Source organism: Mustelus asterias, chromosome 12, assembly GCF_964213995.1.
Source record: "Mustelus asterias chromosome 12, sMusAst1.hap1.1, whole genome shotgun sequence".
Lineage (NCBI taxonomy): Eukaryota > Metazoa > Chordata > Chondrichthyes > Carcharhiniformes > Triakidae > Mustelus > Mustelus asterias.
In genome coordinates this window covers 25,597,571-25,610,720 of record NC_135812.1, presented here as the reverse complement: position 1 = coordinate 25,610,720, position 13,150 = coordinate 25,597,571, and the positions used below count along the sequence as shown (strand labels likewise).

Sequence of the window (13,150 nt, the reverse complement as noted above, 5' to 3'; positions counted from 1 at the left end):
CACCAACAAGGTCAGCATTTATTGTCCCTGAGAAAGTAGTGCTGACTACTGCAGATACACCCACAGTGCTGTCAGGAAAGAATTTCTGGGATATTTACGATAATGGCTTGGTGACAGTGAAGGAATGGCAATTAAATTTCCAAGTCACTAGATTGATTCCAGAGATGAGGGGTTTGTCTTACAAAGGGAGTTTGGGCAGTTTAGGCCTATACTTTACTTTATTTATTAGTGTCACAAGTAGGCCTACATTAACACTGCAGTGAAGTTACTGTGAAAATGCCCTAGTCGCCAAACCCTGGCGCCTGTTTGGGTACATTGAGGGAGAATTTAGCATGGCCAAAGCACCTATCCAGCATATCTTTCAGACTGTGGGAGGAAACCCACACAGACATGGGGAGGACGTGCAGACTCCACACAGCCAATGACCCAAGCCAGGAATCAAACCCGGGTCCTTGGCGCTGTGAGGCAGCAGAGCTGACCACTGTGCCACCATGCTGCCCACTTCCGAGAGTTTGGAAGAATGAGGAGATCCAATTGAGGTGTACAAGGTGATTTGGGGGATTGACAAAATGGGGAGGATGTTTCCTCTGAAGGGCAAACTGGATCATGAGATCATAGTTTTAGGATAAGGGATGGCAGATTTAAAACAGATGAGGAGAAATTATTTCTCTCAAAGGGTTGTGAGTCTGTGGAATTCACTACCCCAGAGCTTGGTGGATGCCGGGACGTTGAGTAAATTTAAGGAAGAGGTGGACAGATTTTTAATTAGTAATGGATTTGAAAGGCTATGGTGAACGGGCAGGAAAGTGGAGTTGAGGCCGAGATGAGGTCAGCCATGATTGTATTGCATGATGGAGCAAATTCAAGGGGCTAAATTGCCTACTCCTGCTCCTAGTTCTTATGTAAGTCAGGCTGGTGTATGACGTTGAGAGGAACTTGTGGCCAATGGGGGTTCCCATTGCGTCCGTTGCCCTTGTGCTGCTAGGGTAATGGTGGTCCCGAGTTTTGAAGATGCTGTGGAAGCAACCTTGGCGAGTGGCTGCAGTGCATTTTGCAGATGACCCACAGTGCACTGGTGTTACTGTTAATTTCTAGGCAGGCCATAATGAAAATTATCACGACTGGAATCCATCTGCAGTTTTAACAGATTTTTGAGGAACGTGGGCTGAAAAATCCACATTACCGATTGCAATTCACACATTAAAACCTTTTTCTGTTAAATATGCTTCTTTCCAGTGATGAAGAAGACAAAGAAACCCTTTCCCTTCCCTGCCTCTCACAAGATGAAGTGGATGCCAAGCCTTCAGAGTCGAGAATCAAATCCATGTGAGTTGTCAGTTCAGTCTCTCGGATAAATTCCTTATTGTCTTTATTATTTTGAATTTCCTCATTTTCATCACATTTTTATTGGCCGACTCCATTTCTTGGAATAGGTGGGTGTCTGAAACTATGAGGAACATTTTTATGATGGCAGTTTCTTATTCATACTGAGTGTGCCCACACAGCCACCCAACACATTCCAGCAAACCCTGGGTCATCCTCTTCCCAGCTGATGTTTTGCAGATAATGCATGGAGTGTTTTAGAAGAATGTGAGTCCTAGAGAAATGGGATGATGAACAAGTGTCCCAGTTAAAGCAGTGAGTTGCTATATGGGGCATCACAGAGGCATGTAGACTATTCTGTATTTGCCAGATGTCGATATCTGGATTCATACTGGAGTCCCGATTCACGAGGAAGCTGTAAAGTCTGAGGAAAAACACATTCAAAAGAAGCAATTGGATAAATTGAGACTGTGTTTATTTTTATTAGAGACGATTAAAGTTATGAAGAGAAGGAGCAGTGTGGATTGAAACATTCCAGTGATTTGAAGGGTGCGGAACATGGGATTGGAAGTCCAAAATTCATTGCAAAGAACAGCGGATTTTCTTTTATGTGGACTCTTGTAGAGGACTAGAGTCCATGATCAAAACAAGAAGGTTTAAGGAAAGGAAGATAGAGATGTGGGAATGGAGCAGGCACATGGGATTAGGACTGCTGCTCGTGAGGTGATGAATGCTTGCACAGATTGGCTGGGCGAATGACCTTTTCTGTGCGATACCTTGTATGTACCTGACTGGCTGTAGCTTGATGTTACGACCTGGAAATGATTTGCGTAGATAATTGGGAGCCGATGAGGCTTCACACCTCATTCGCATATGATGAACCAGCAATGAGTACAGGAAGTTCTGGCTGCTACTAGCATAAAAGTAAGTGATGGACTTGGAGGTGGAGGGTAGCTGGTTGGATGGGGTCCTGGTGAGACAGGGATCTTTGGAAATGGGAGCAGTGGTGACCAGAAGAGTGGTGTACAGGTAAAGAGCTTCCCCTTCTTCTGCAGGTGACCTGTAGGGTTGGTTTCTCTGACACAATCCAGATAGCGGAAAACCTTTGTAGCATGGACCTCGAGCGGTTCTTTTGTTATTGTTGAATTGTTTCAGTTACACCCATTTTATTCAAATCTCACTAAGGGCATAAAAGAACTAGGAGCAGCAGTAGACAATTCAACCCCTCGAACCTGCTCCACCATTCAATTCAATTGTGGCTGATCTTGTGTCCCCCTCCCCATAACCTTTCATCCCTCTGCTAATTAAAAACCTATCTATCTCCTCAAATTTGTTTATTGTTCCACAGTGTCCACTGCACTCTAGGGTAGAGAGTTTCACAGATTCATGACCTTTGGATTGAAGTAATTCCTCATCATTTCTGTTTTAAATCTGCCACCCCTTAGCCTAAAACTATGGCCTCTCGTTCAAGAATGTCCAGCTAGGAGAAACATCCGCTCTTTTGATGTTTTCTATTAGCTGAACAGAGGGTCAAACATGTATAAATGGTTGGGCGAACACCAGCTTCAGATGTGGGTAAAGGGAATCAATTGTTTATCCTCGCCCAGTTTTCCAGTCAGGAATGTCCTTGTGCTTCCTGCACATCACTTTGGGAATTTGGGAGGCCCTGTTGACACTGAAACAAGAGCGCTTGCAAGACCCAGGTTTCAGGCAAGAGTTCAATGTCATCTATCTCCCCAAGGTTTCATCTTGCGTCTTGTGCTTATGTATTGATACAGATTGTAGAAGATTCTTGATTTCCATGTTGGACAAGCAGGGTTGAGCTTGTTTTGGACTATCTTGTTTCTTTTGATTACTGGGAGTCATGTACTGGAAGCCTGCTCCCATTGCAAATTACTCACTAACCTGCAAAAACATTTCAACAAGGAAACCTGAATCATGATTATGCACCCTGCCATTTTTCTGTGGGCAGCTATATTTTTAAAACACTATTTGGAGTTAAGTGTATATTTTGACTCCTGAAAGGCTTAAAAAAAACACTCGAAGAGCATTTTGAGTACAAGTAGAATCATAGAATCCCTACAGTGCAGAAGGAGGCCATTTGGCCCATCAAGTCCGCACCGACAACAATCCCATCCAGACCCTATCCCCATAACCCCATGTATTTACCCTGCTAATCCTCCTGACACCTAAGGGACAATTTAGCATGGCCAATCAACCTAACATTGGACCAAGTGGGAAACCCTGTTCACTTTAGTCCCCAGTGGGTGGACTTCCTAAAAAATCAGGTGATTGACTGAACACGGGCTGCAGCTGAACAAATTTTAGGAGGAGCAGAATGCAGCCATAATACATTGAGCATTCTGCAGTGACCCCCTTTCCCTTTTAGACTCGCCTTGACTTTCCTATTGACAACATTTAACAGAAAGGTTGCTACATTTTTACGAATTCCACTTGATTCTGAAGCAAGGGCAAGCGTGAGATCTGGAGTTCTTGCAGAAGACAAATTTCAATGAAATGAATGACTGGCAATTTTGTTTTAATACCTCCAGTGAGGAAGGGATTTTGGTTAAGATTGGGGCTTGGGTGCGGTCAGAAGAGTTCAGTGTGGTGGAAATTGTTTAAACTGCAGGATTTTCTTTTCAAATTACAAATACAGGCGTTTTTTTGCTGCAGCAGCAATTGGTCCACGTCTACCGATAAATAAAACCACAAGGGTTTAAAGCAGCCTCGAGGCTGTTAGCATTCAGTCCGAGTGCCATGACAGCCATTGCTGGCCAGCAGCCTGTGACCCAAAATCTCACGGGGTTGTGACCCACAGTTTGTTCAGCTCTGAGTTAAGGCATTTCGAGGGCTTGGTGCAGTGTTGCTTCTGTGAAAAATGTATGCTTTTTTTGATAATTGAGATACTTTTTTAAACCCACTGAAAACAAAGTATTTGCCAAATACCTTTCCACGAGCACATGAAACATTTAAGGTGGGGATGTTGATGCCTTGAGGTTAAATTTGCACCATAGCCTTGACTTCTGGGATGGAGGTCGTGGGTTCAAGTCCCACTCTAGAGACTTGCACACAGAATTGAGGCTGAAACTCAAATCTTCCATTTGTTTGAGATGCCGTCTTCTGAATGAAATGTTAGGTTGAGATCTGTACTCTTGGTTGTATATTAAAAAATTCCATTGTACGATGAAGAAAAGCAGGAGAATTCGCACTGTCTTCATCTTTATCCCTCAACTAACATCATTAAAATCGATTGTCCGATTCTTCATCTGATTTGCTGTTTATGGGATCTTGCTCATGCAATTTGATGCTGTGTTTTTATTCATTCATGGGATGTTGGTTTCATTGGTTGGACCAGCATTTATTGCCCACTCTTAATTGCTCTAATTCCTGACATTACAACAATGACTACATTTCAAGTACTGTGTAATTCATTAACCGGGATGCAATTTGGGATATCTCAAGTTTGTGTCAATGCTGCTTTATAACCTACTTCTGTTAATGTTGAATCGTCTCAAATACACCCATTTTGTCCAAATCTCTCACTCTGAGCCTGATATTGCCTATGAGCTGAATTGAGGGCCCTCGACTGAGGTTGGTTCTGTTCAGTGTTCTGTTTGTAGTGATTCTCCGCTCCTGTGTGCGAAGTCCTGCCCTTGTTTCTACTGAAGGTGAGGCAATGGTGACTTTGGCAAACCTGCACAAGTAACCATGGGCCAATGACCCTGTGATTTCCACCTCCTTGTTTCTGCCTGAATGGCTATAATTGAAATGAGTAACTCGCCACTTGAAGAATTTTAGACACTGATTTATGTGACACTACCTCATGCCCTAGCAGGCAACCTAAGCCAGCACTGCTGTGCTGTTGATTGGTTGGCATGTTCTTAAAATAAGGAGATTAAAACAGTTTTTCTATATACTGCAGTCTCATCTGTTGGTGTTTGCCACATAAACCTGATATCTAAGAGGTAATTGCATAATTTTCCAGTCTCCCCATGATAAAATTTGTGCTTTCTGTCTGACCTGTTCCGAATTTAGAGGCATTAGATAGGCTCTGCAAATTGGTGTTTCCGGTGCAAAGTTTCTTGTGCGATGAGAAATCTTAGGAATTTTAAATATTATTTTGCAATCCTAGATATCATAGAATCCCTTCAGTGCAGAAGCAGACCATTCGCCCCATCGCGTCTGCACCGACTCTCCAACAGAGCATCCCACCCAGACCCTATCCACACAACCCCAGGTATTTACCTTGCTAATCCCCCTAATTTACACATCTTGGGACACTAAGGGGCAATGTAGCATGGCCTAACCCGCACATCTTTGGACTGTGGGAGGGAACCGGAGCACCCAGAGGAAACCCACACAGACATAGGGAGAACAAGCTCCACACAGAGTCACCCAACACTGGAATTGAACCCGGGGCCCTGGTGCTGTGAGGCAGCAGTACTAACTTGGGAAATGGCCATACAAATGAAATGTGGAATTCCGTGTTCATTAATGAACCAGTTTACTGGAATAATTGTTCATTTTAGCACAATAACATGCATAAGAGTATTTAATAGAGTTGAAACAAATATATTGTTGTTTATGCATAATATTTCTGCGTTTACTTTCCAGAAATCCACCTTCAGAAAATAGAACTACTTTGCAAAGTATTGTCTCCCATGAAATCCAGATCTGGATTTTGGAACTGCTTTGCAAAGTACTGTCTGTCAGGTAAATGTGAGAATTATTTTTATGGATATAAACCTAGAGGAAGAGTTTTATATATTAGCATAGAACATATGAATATATAGATTTTCCAACATTGCTGCTGCTGTTTTGTGAAACTTAATAGAGGAAAAGTACCAGAGAACAGAGCAACCCATAACCTCCTTATGATGCTAGCACTACACTGTATTTAAATCTTTTTAAAAGATAGATGTGTGAATGTTGGAGATCTATTCTTGTCCCTAATTAGGATCCAAGTGATATTCTCCCTTTCAGACCAAGAAGCATTTCTCCAAATAATGAAAATATTTTCTTTTCTCTAAGGGCATTTGATCAATTTTGTTGATTTATCCTAAGAATTAATAGTTGCTTGTGGATCATAGAATCCCTACGGTGCAGAAAGAGGCCATTCGGCCATCACGCCTGCACTGACAACAATCCCACTCAGGTCCTACCTCAGTAACCCCTTGTATTTACCCTGCTAATCCCCCTGACACTAAGGGGCAATTGAGCATGGCCAAACAACCTAACCCGCACATCTTTTGGAGTGTGGGAGGAAATCGGAGCACCCAGAGGAAACCCACGCAGACGCGGGGAGAACGTGCAAACTCCACACAGATAGTGACCCCAAGGTTGGAATCTAATCTGCATCCCTGGCGCTATGAGGCAGCAGCTAACTACTGTGCCACATGAGATAGCATGAGTTTAACAATGAGTATTCAGTTTCTTCCCTCTGTTCAACCAGCCTGTGCATTTTTACACGTAGGTCAGGGTGATAAATTGGGAAGCTAGAGGGCAAAAGGGAGCAAAGTCACTGTGCACCATCACTGAAAATAACAATTTGAATCAATCTGCAGTGAAAAGAATAGCATAACATCCATATCGGCATCAAAACCACACTTAACTATTGTTACTCAGTTTGTTTCTGATGTCCCCATAGTTTTCTGCAACTTGTAACGAGAGATGGTCTTGTCACTCCAGGAGGAATTATCTTTCTAATTGGCACTTTGATAGAACCATGTTGCTGCTCATAGAATGCCTCTCATATAAAATAATCCTTTTTTTACAAAGACATGTAGTGACCATGCTTACCTGGCCTTGCTGCTGCTCCATTGGAGACTGTGGCAGTCTCTTTTACACATACTCTGGGTTTGAGCGGTGCAGCTTGGTGTCCACACTGTTTTGACACTTGAGGTGAACAGTTCAAGGAAGGGGCTTTTAGGTCCAGCTTTGCTTGAGGATATTGGCTGCGGCCTGACTTTGCTCTCCAGCCCAAATAAAGCAAGTGACAAAGATGTCAAAAATGCCACCTTACTTTGACCATCCTCACTCCCTACCATTGAGCCTTTCAGTGAAGCTATGTTCTTGTCTACCGGGCAAAGTGACAGAATCTGAACAATATGGCACTGGTCACAAGCCTTTTTTTAACCATTCCCAACCCTTTGATGCTGTCTGACCTAATGGTATGATTTTTTAAAAAATGGGTTATGACCTGAGTCCATTCCTGTTTATTATACACCAGGTTAACTTGCAAGCAGAAAAACAGTACATGGAGCAGTATCAGTGGTAGATTCCACCCTATTATTTACGTGAGGGCATTTTAAAAAATGTTCTCTGTAAATGGTTGTTATATTTACGTCCTAACTACAATCATATCACATCATTGTCCATTATTGCAAAACCACTTGCCCTGCTTCCTTTCTGTCATTGTGGTACTCTGGCATCTCGTGTTGCTGCTTAGCGCACCCATCCACATAGTGCGATTGACTTCTTTGCGGAGATGACTTTCTTGTGCATCTATTTTGTGGCAGGTTGGCATCCAGTGTGCTTTGTTGCCTTTCTTAGCAGTTTTCTTTGGGTTGAGCCCCTTTCAAATCTCAATATTTTTCAAGATCCTCTCCCATCGTTTTTTGTGTGGGGAGGGAGCAGACCATTCAACCCTTCCCTCTCCGGCTATCCTTCTCTTCCTTGTTCCACCCAAGTAGCATTTCCAGCACCTTGCCAGTGAATCTTGCTTTCTTCTGTCTGGGATGCTCCATTGATGAGAGAATAGTTGAGTAATTAAAAGCTCTGGGGCTTCCTTGTGCCAATTCAGGGATTTAAATAGCCCGTATTTATTGCTGGAAACACATGCTAGTCACTGCTGAATCTGCCGTTTCATTAGACGATTAAAGGCCATGTTTTCACATGCTCAGAAAAAAATAACATTTAAGTTATTGATGGTTAAAAATCTTAAGTCATCCTTGACAGTTAAGGACACTCAATCATTTCTAGGTTTATTATTTTGCACTTTTTTGTAACTGGTTTTAGTTCTTCAATGCCAGTTATTTGCTTTACAAAATAGGCAAATTGTTAGTTTTTCATCTGTTTGAATTTACTTCAATATCTCTGCTAAGTGCATTCACAATGAATTAATAACAGAAAAGCTCTCTGCGAAATCGCTATTACACCAATGGGACCAACAGAACTAGTTATGCACCATTGCAGAGGGAGCCCTGTGGGGAAAAAAGTGCCATAACACTGGGCTTCAACCTATAGAAATCTCTAGTTACACCACTGCTGATTTGCCAGTTCTGCCAATAAATTGCCATTTTTCTTTTTTGTATCCAGAGATATCACTTTTATTTAGCGTCGACTCCTAAGAAATCTGATCTTCCATCTTTCATACGTCATGATCAGATTACACGTTGCTTTTGATTAAATTCTTTTCACGTTTCCATTTTAAAAAAAAAGCCCTTTTGCATCATTGCAATCGGATTAATGTCTATCCAAACCAATTGTCTTTTGGGTAAGTTGTGATCAGACACACAAGCCTCCCCCAGCCCTCCATGCCATTTAGGCTTATAAAAAATCCTTCTACTTGCGACCCCTTTTCTTTGATTTTCTCCCCCTGGACCAAATGGTTCATTTGTATCTACCCAATCTAGATAACTTGCTAAAGCCTAAACATTGCCCAAGCCAGAGCCTAATCACTGTAACCCATTCACTTCCATGGTCAAAGCTGATAGGACAATTTAGGTGTCTAAGGGTCACTGGTGGTATATGGTTCTGTCTGTGATGCTCTTTGCCAGGTGCTCTCTGGAAATGCAGCTCACAGTAACGGCCTAATCACATGCTAGCTCTCTAGGCCAGTGGGCTCCTGCTCCTGTCCACTGCACCACCAAGCTGGGAGTAGAACCTCTCTCGTTGCCTCCTGTTTCTGCATGTGCCAAATAAGGTTCAGTGGCTAACACCCTTGCCTCTAAGTAGGATGACTGCAGCCTTAGATTCCACTCCAAGATCCTGGGCATATAATCTGTGCTGAGGCTCCACTGCCTGAGGTACTATCCCTCAGATGGAGGTGACAAATATATGTCATGCGCACCCTCCCACATGGATGCAATTGATTGTGTATTTATTGGCCAAAACATTACCAATTTGTATATTTTCTTCCAGTCGATGAAATCCCTTAAGAGTTGTTTAGCTTTCAATGAAAAATATTTTTTCTGGTGCTTGTCTATGTAATTGCAATAAAATAGTTTCCAGTGTTTTCCATTCACTATGTACTGCTCCCTTCACAGGTCACCCATTATCACACATCCCCCTCCAGCTGGGAGGGTGAGATCGTCTGGATCTCAGACTCTCTCACGACAGGCATCAATGTCCCTCCATGACCAGCTGTCACGCGCAATTCAGGTGGGTTCCGCTGGACAGTGGCCCTTCTGAATTTGTCCAGCTGGTAGGAAATAAATTATTTCACAATTGCCTGGCACACCACTAAATGGCCTCGCCAAGAAAGCATAGACGTTGCCCATCTGTGGAAACCTTCAACTTTTCTCAGTTGGGTGACTGTCTGAATGAAGGAGTAAAATGTTCAAGCTTAAGGTAATGTAGAAACCAAAACTATATCAAATTAGGTGTGTGCTCTGGCATGCTACCTTATTACTTTTCATAACCCATCTTGAATTTTAGAGCAAAGTATTGTTGACAGTTTGGATCAATGAGCTTTTTAAAAGTTTTTGTACAGTTTAATTATTAGTATCACAAGTGGGCATACATGAAGTTATCGTGAAAATCCCTTAGTCGCTACACTGAGGGAGAATTTAGCATGGCCAATGCACCTAACCAGCACGTCTTTTGGACTGTGGAGGGGAAACCGGAGCACCTGGAGGAAACCCACGCAGACACAGGGAGAACGTGCAGACTCCACACAGACAGTGACCCAAACTGGAAATTGGGCCCTGGCGCTGTGATAACCACTGCTTTATCACAAGCTGGAGATTATCAACCTGGGACGTTAACCCCTGTCTCGCGCTCTCCACAAATTCAGCCTGTCCTGAGTATTAGTCCCATTTTCTTTTATTTCAAATTTCTAGCATCTGCAGTATTTTACTTTTTTATTGATTATTCAGTGATCGAGCGAAGCAGTGGAATGTGCTTGATTCTTTATTTTGAACTGTCCAGTTTATTTCTGACAACACCTATTCTTATCGTCATCCGAGTCAAAGGTGGCAATATGTAACAGATGTAAGGTGGTTTGTATTGTGGTCCAGTCTATGGAACCTATTTGAGGCTGCAGTGAGCTAATTGGCAGAAAGCAGATTGTGGAGACTGTTTATCCCTTTCTTTTTCTCACCTTCTAAAGGTGATGATACCAGGATGAGTGCCAGCAACGCTTCTGCCCATTCATGTATATGTGTGTGTGTGTGTGTATGGTGCAGGACTATCCAGTTATAGGAAGTCAGTCTAACCTATCTGACATGCATCTTTGTAGATTTTATGCCAAGGTCAATGTATATGAAGGGGGGAAATTTGCAGGGAAATGAATGAGGAGCAATACTAATTGGATAGGTCTTTCAAAGAGCTAGCACAATGGGCTGAATGGTCTCCTTTGGTGTTGTAGGATTCTTATGATCATCAGGAACAAGGAAGATGTTTCCACTCCCCAGTTTGGCCAATATAGAGTCTGGCTGTAATATGGTCACTTTTACCTTGAGATTGGGTAATTCAACCCAATATAAAGGTTGAATCTGATAACTGAATACCATGTGTGTGCTGTGTTCACCAGAGGAGATCGGAGAAAATTTTTATGCAAACCTACCCTGAGGAAAGCAAAGCTCTGCAAAGATGTGGCTCATCATGCATAAGATATTGGAACTGCAACCTCTAGTTGAGACACATTTTGGAAATTGTCATTTAGTGTGATGAAATGTTGTGTTTTTAATTGTGAAATACAGATGGACGGAAGTGAAAGTTTGCCTAAAGCACAAGTTGGAAATTCCACCCCCCCCTGCCAAATTCTGTCATTCAATTGTATCTCTGGTATGCTCAGTTTGAGATATGACTCTGTATAGTTCAACAGGCTATGCAGATTTTATTATTGGTAATAAATAACTTTTTTTTTACCCTCATGTTTTTCTGTAACCTTGGTCATGGAGAAATTTCACAATGTGGTCTTCCTGTTCACTTAACAGTTGGCAAAGGCTGAGAATGTAGTCGGTGGTTTTGATGGCGAGCTGAGTGTTTTTACTGCTGAGCAGTTAGCTGTGCCACACTTTGCTACTTTCTGGATGCTGCTGTCTATTTGTATCTAGATTAAAGTATTGGGAGGCTAAGACAAGGATGACTTCTCTATTCAAACTGATTTTCTGCTGCATGTTGTTCTATTTTATTCCTACAGGTTTGGATTTCTTTATCGTGCTAACAGTGCCAAAACACCACCACCAACCAAAACCTCAGCCGAAGCCTGGGAAGTCATTGGCCCCAAGGAAGTGAACTTGGATGAGGAATGTTCACAAACCAAATAAAACTGAGGGAAAATATATCTGTATATATTATTTTACTATATATTTAACTTTACTTTAAGTACAGAATTTAGTTTTAATTTCAAATATTAACAGGAATTGACATTTAAAAATTTGTGCAATAATTGTAAAGAATTAAAGATTTCTAAACTATTTTTAAATAAAGCTTTATTTAAACAAGCCTCGAGTATTCCTGAAGCAAAAGTCTCATTACATTCAGGCCTTCCAATCTCCTACTTGCTGTGTTCTCTTAATATGCACAATTTGATTACAGCACTGGGCTGGAGAAGGTGACAATTTTGGGTGATTTACCATTTTGGAAAATCAAATCAGTGGGGTGATTTTTCAACGTTGGGAGGGGGCATTAGTGGCATAAATTCACCTGTTTTTTTTTTGGGATTGCTGCAGTAGTGTGGCTGATTGCTGGGGCAGAAACTTTCATTTTTATAACAAGTTCAGTGTAGGGTATTGGTTTGGATAATATAATATTTGTATGGTTTTACAAGGACAGTAAACTAGTGGCTTTGATATTGAATTAATTCAAATCCTACCGTGGGAAGGTGTGAAGTTTGAATTTAAAAGTTGGAATTTCTGAACCAGGATGTTATACAAGAACTAGCAGTAGACCACAGCCCATTGTGCCTGCTCTGCCATTCCGTATGATCATGGCTGATCTTAGGCTTCAACTCCATTTTCTCCACCCATTCCCCATAACCCTAATTCCCTGACAGACCAAAAATCTGTCTTAAATCTATTAATAGAGCATCCACAACCCCCTGGGGTAGAGGATGCCAAAGACTCAAGTGAAGAAATTTCTCCTTCAATCCTAAATGATCAGCCCCTCCTCCCGAGACTGCTTCCATTGATCTGGGAATCTGAAACAGACAACCTATCAAGCTCCTTCAGAATTGTGTAGGTTTCAACAAGATTGCCTCTTATCCTTCTAAACTCCAGAGAATATAAACCCAATTTACTCAGCCTCTCATAGGACAACCACCACATCCTAGGCACCAATTTAGTGACTCTTCACTGTACTAACTCCAATAGAAGCATAGCCTTTTTAAAAACATGGATACCAAAACTGCACAAGTACTCCAGACATAGTCTCACCAAAACCCTGTCCAGCTGTTGCAGGATTTCTTTATTCTTGTACTCCAATCCCCTTGCAATAAAGGTCAACATGCCATTGGCCTCCCAAATTACTTGCTACACCTGCATGCAAATTTTTTGTATTCCTTGTGCAAGCAAACCCAAGCCTGTTTGACCATCACCTTAAAAATCTTTTTGGTTCTTATGCTCAAGGTGAATAACTTCACATTTCCCTTTATTATATT

At 41.9% G+C, this 13,150-nt stretch overlaps 1 protein-coding gene across 3 annotated transcripts in view; it reads left to right on the top strand.

Annotated features, from left to right (window-relative positions):
- rilp (Rab interacting lysosomal protein) overlaps nt 1–12,049 on the top strand; it is a 42,561-nt gene extending 30,512 nt beyond the window's left edge. Inside the window, exons 7-9 of one of the 3 annotated variants that reach the window (XM_078224925.1) lie at nt 1,237–1,326; nt 9,594–9,708; nt 11,693–11,990. In XM_078224925.1, coding sequence (XP_078081051.1) covers nt 1,237–1,326; nt 9,594–9,708; nt 11,693–11,716 — 229 coding nt within the window. In that variant the 3' untranslated portion in view covers nt 11,717–11,990. Of the gene's footprint in view, nt 1–1,236; nt 1,327–9,593; nt 9,709–11,692 lie in introns of all 3 variants that reach the window. The other 2 variants (XM_078224924.1, XM_078224923.1) reach the window with 2 other exon arrangements.
- The last annotated feature ends 1,101 nt before the right edge of the window (nt 12,050–13,150 follow it).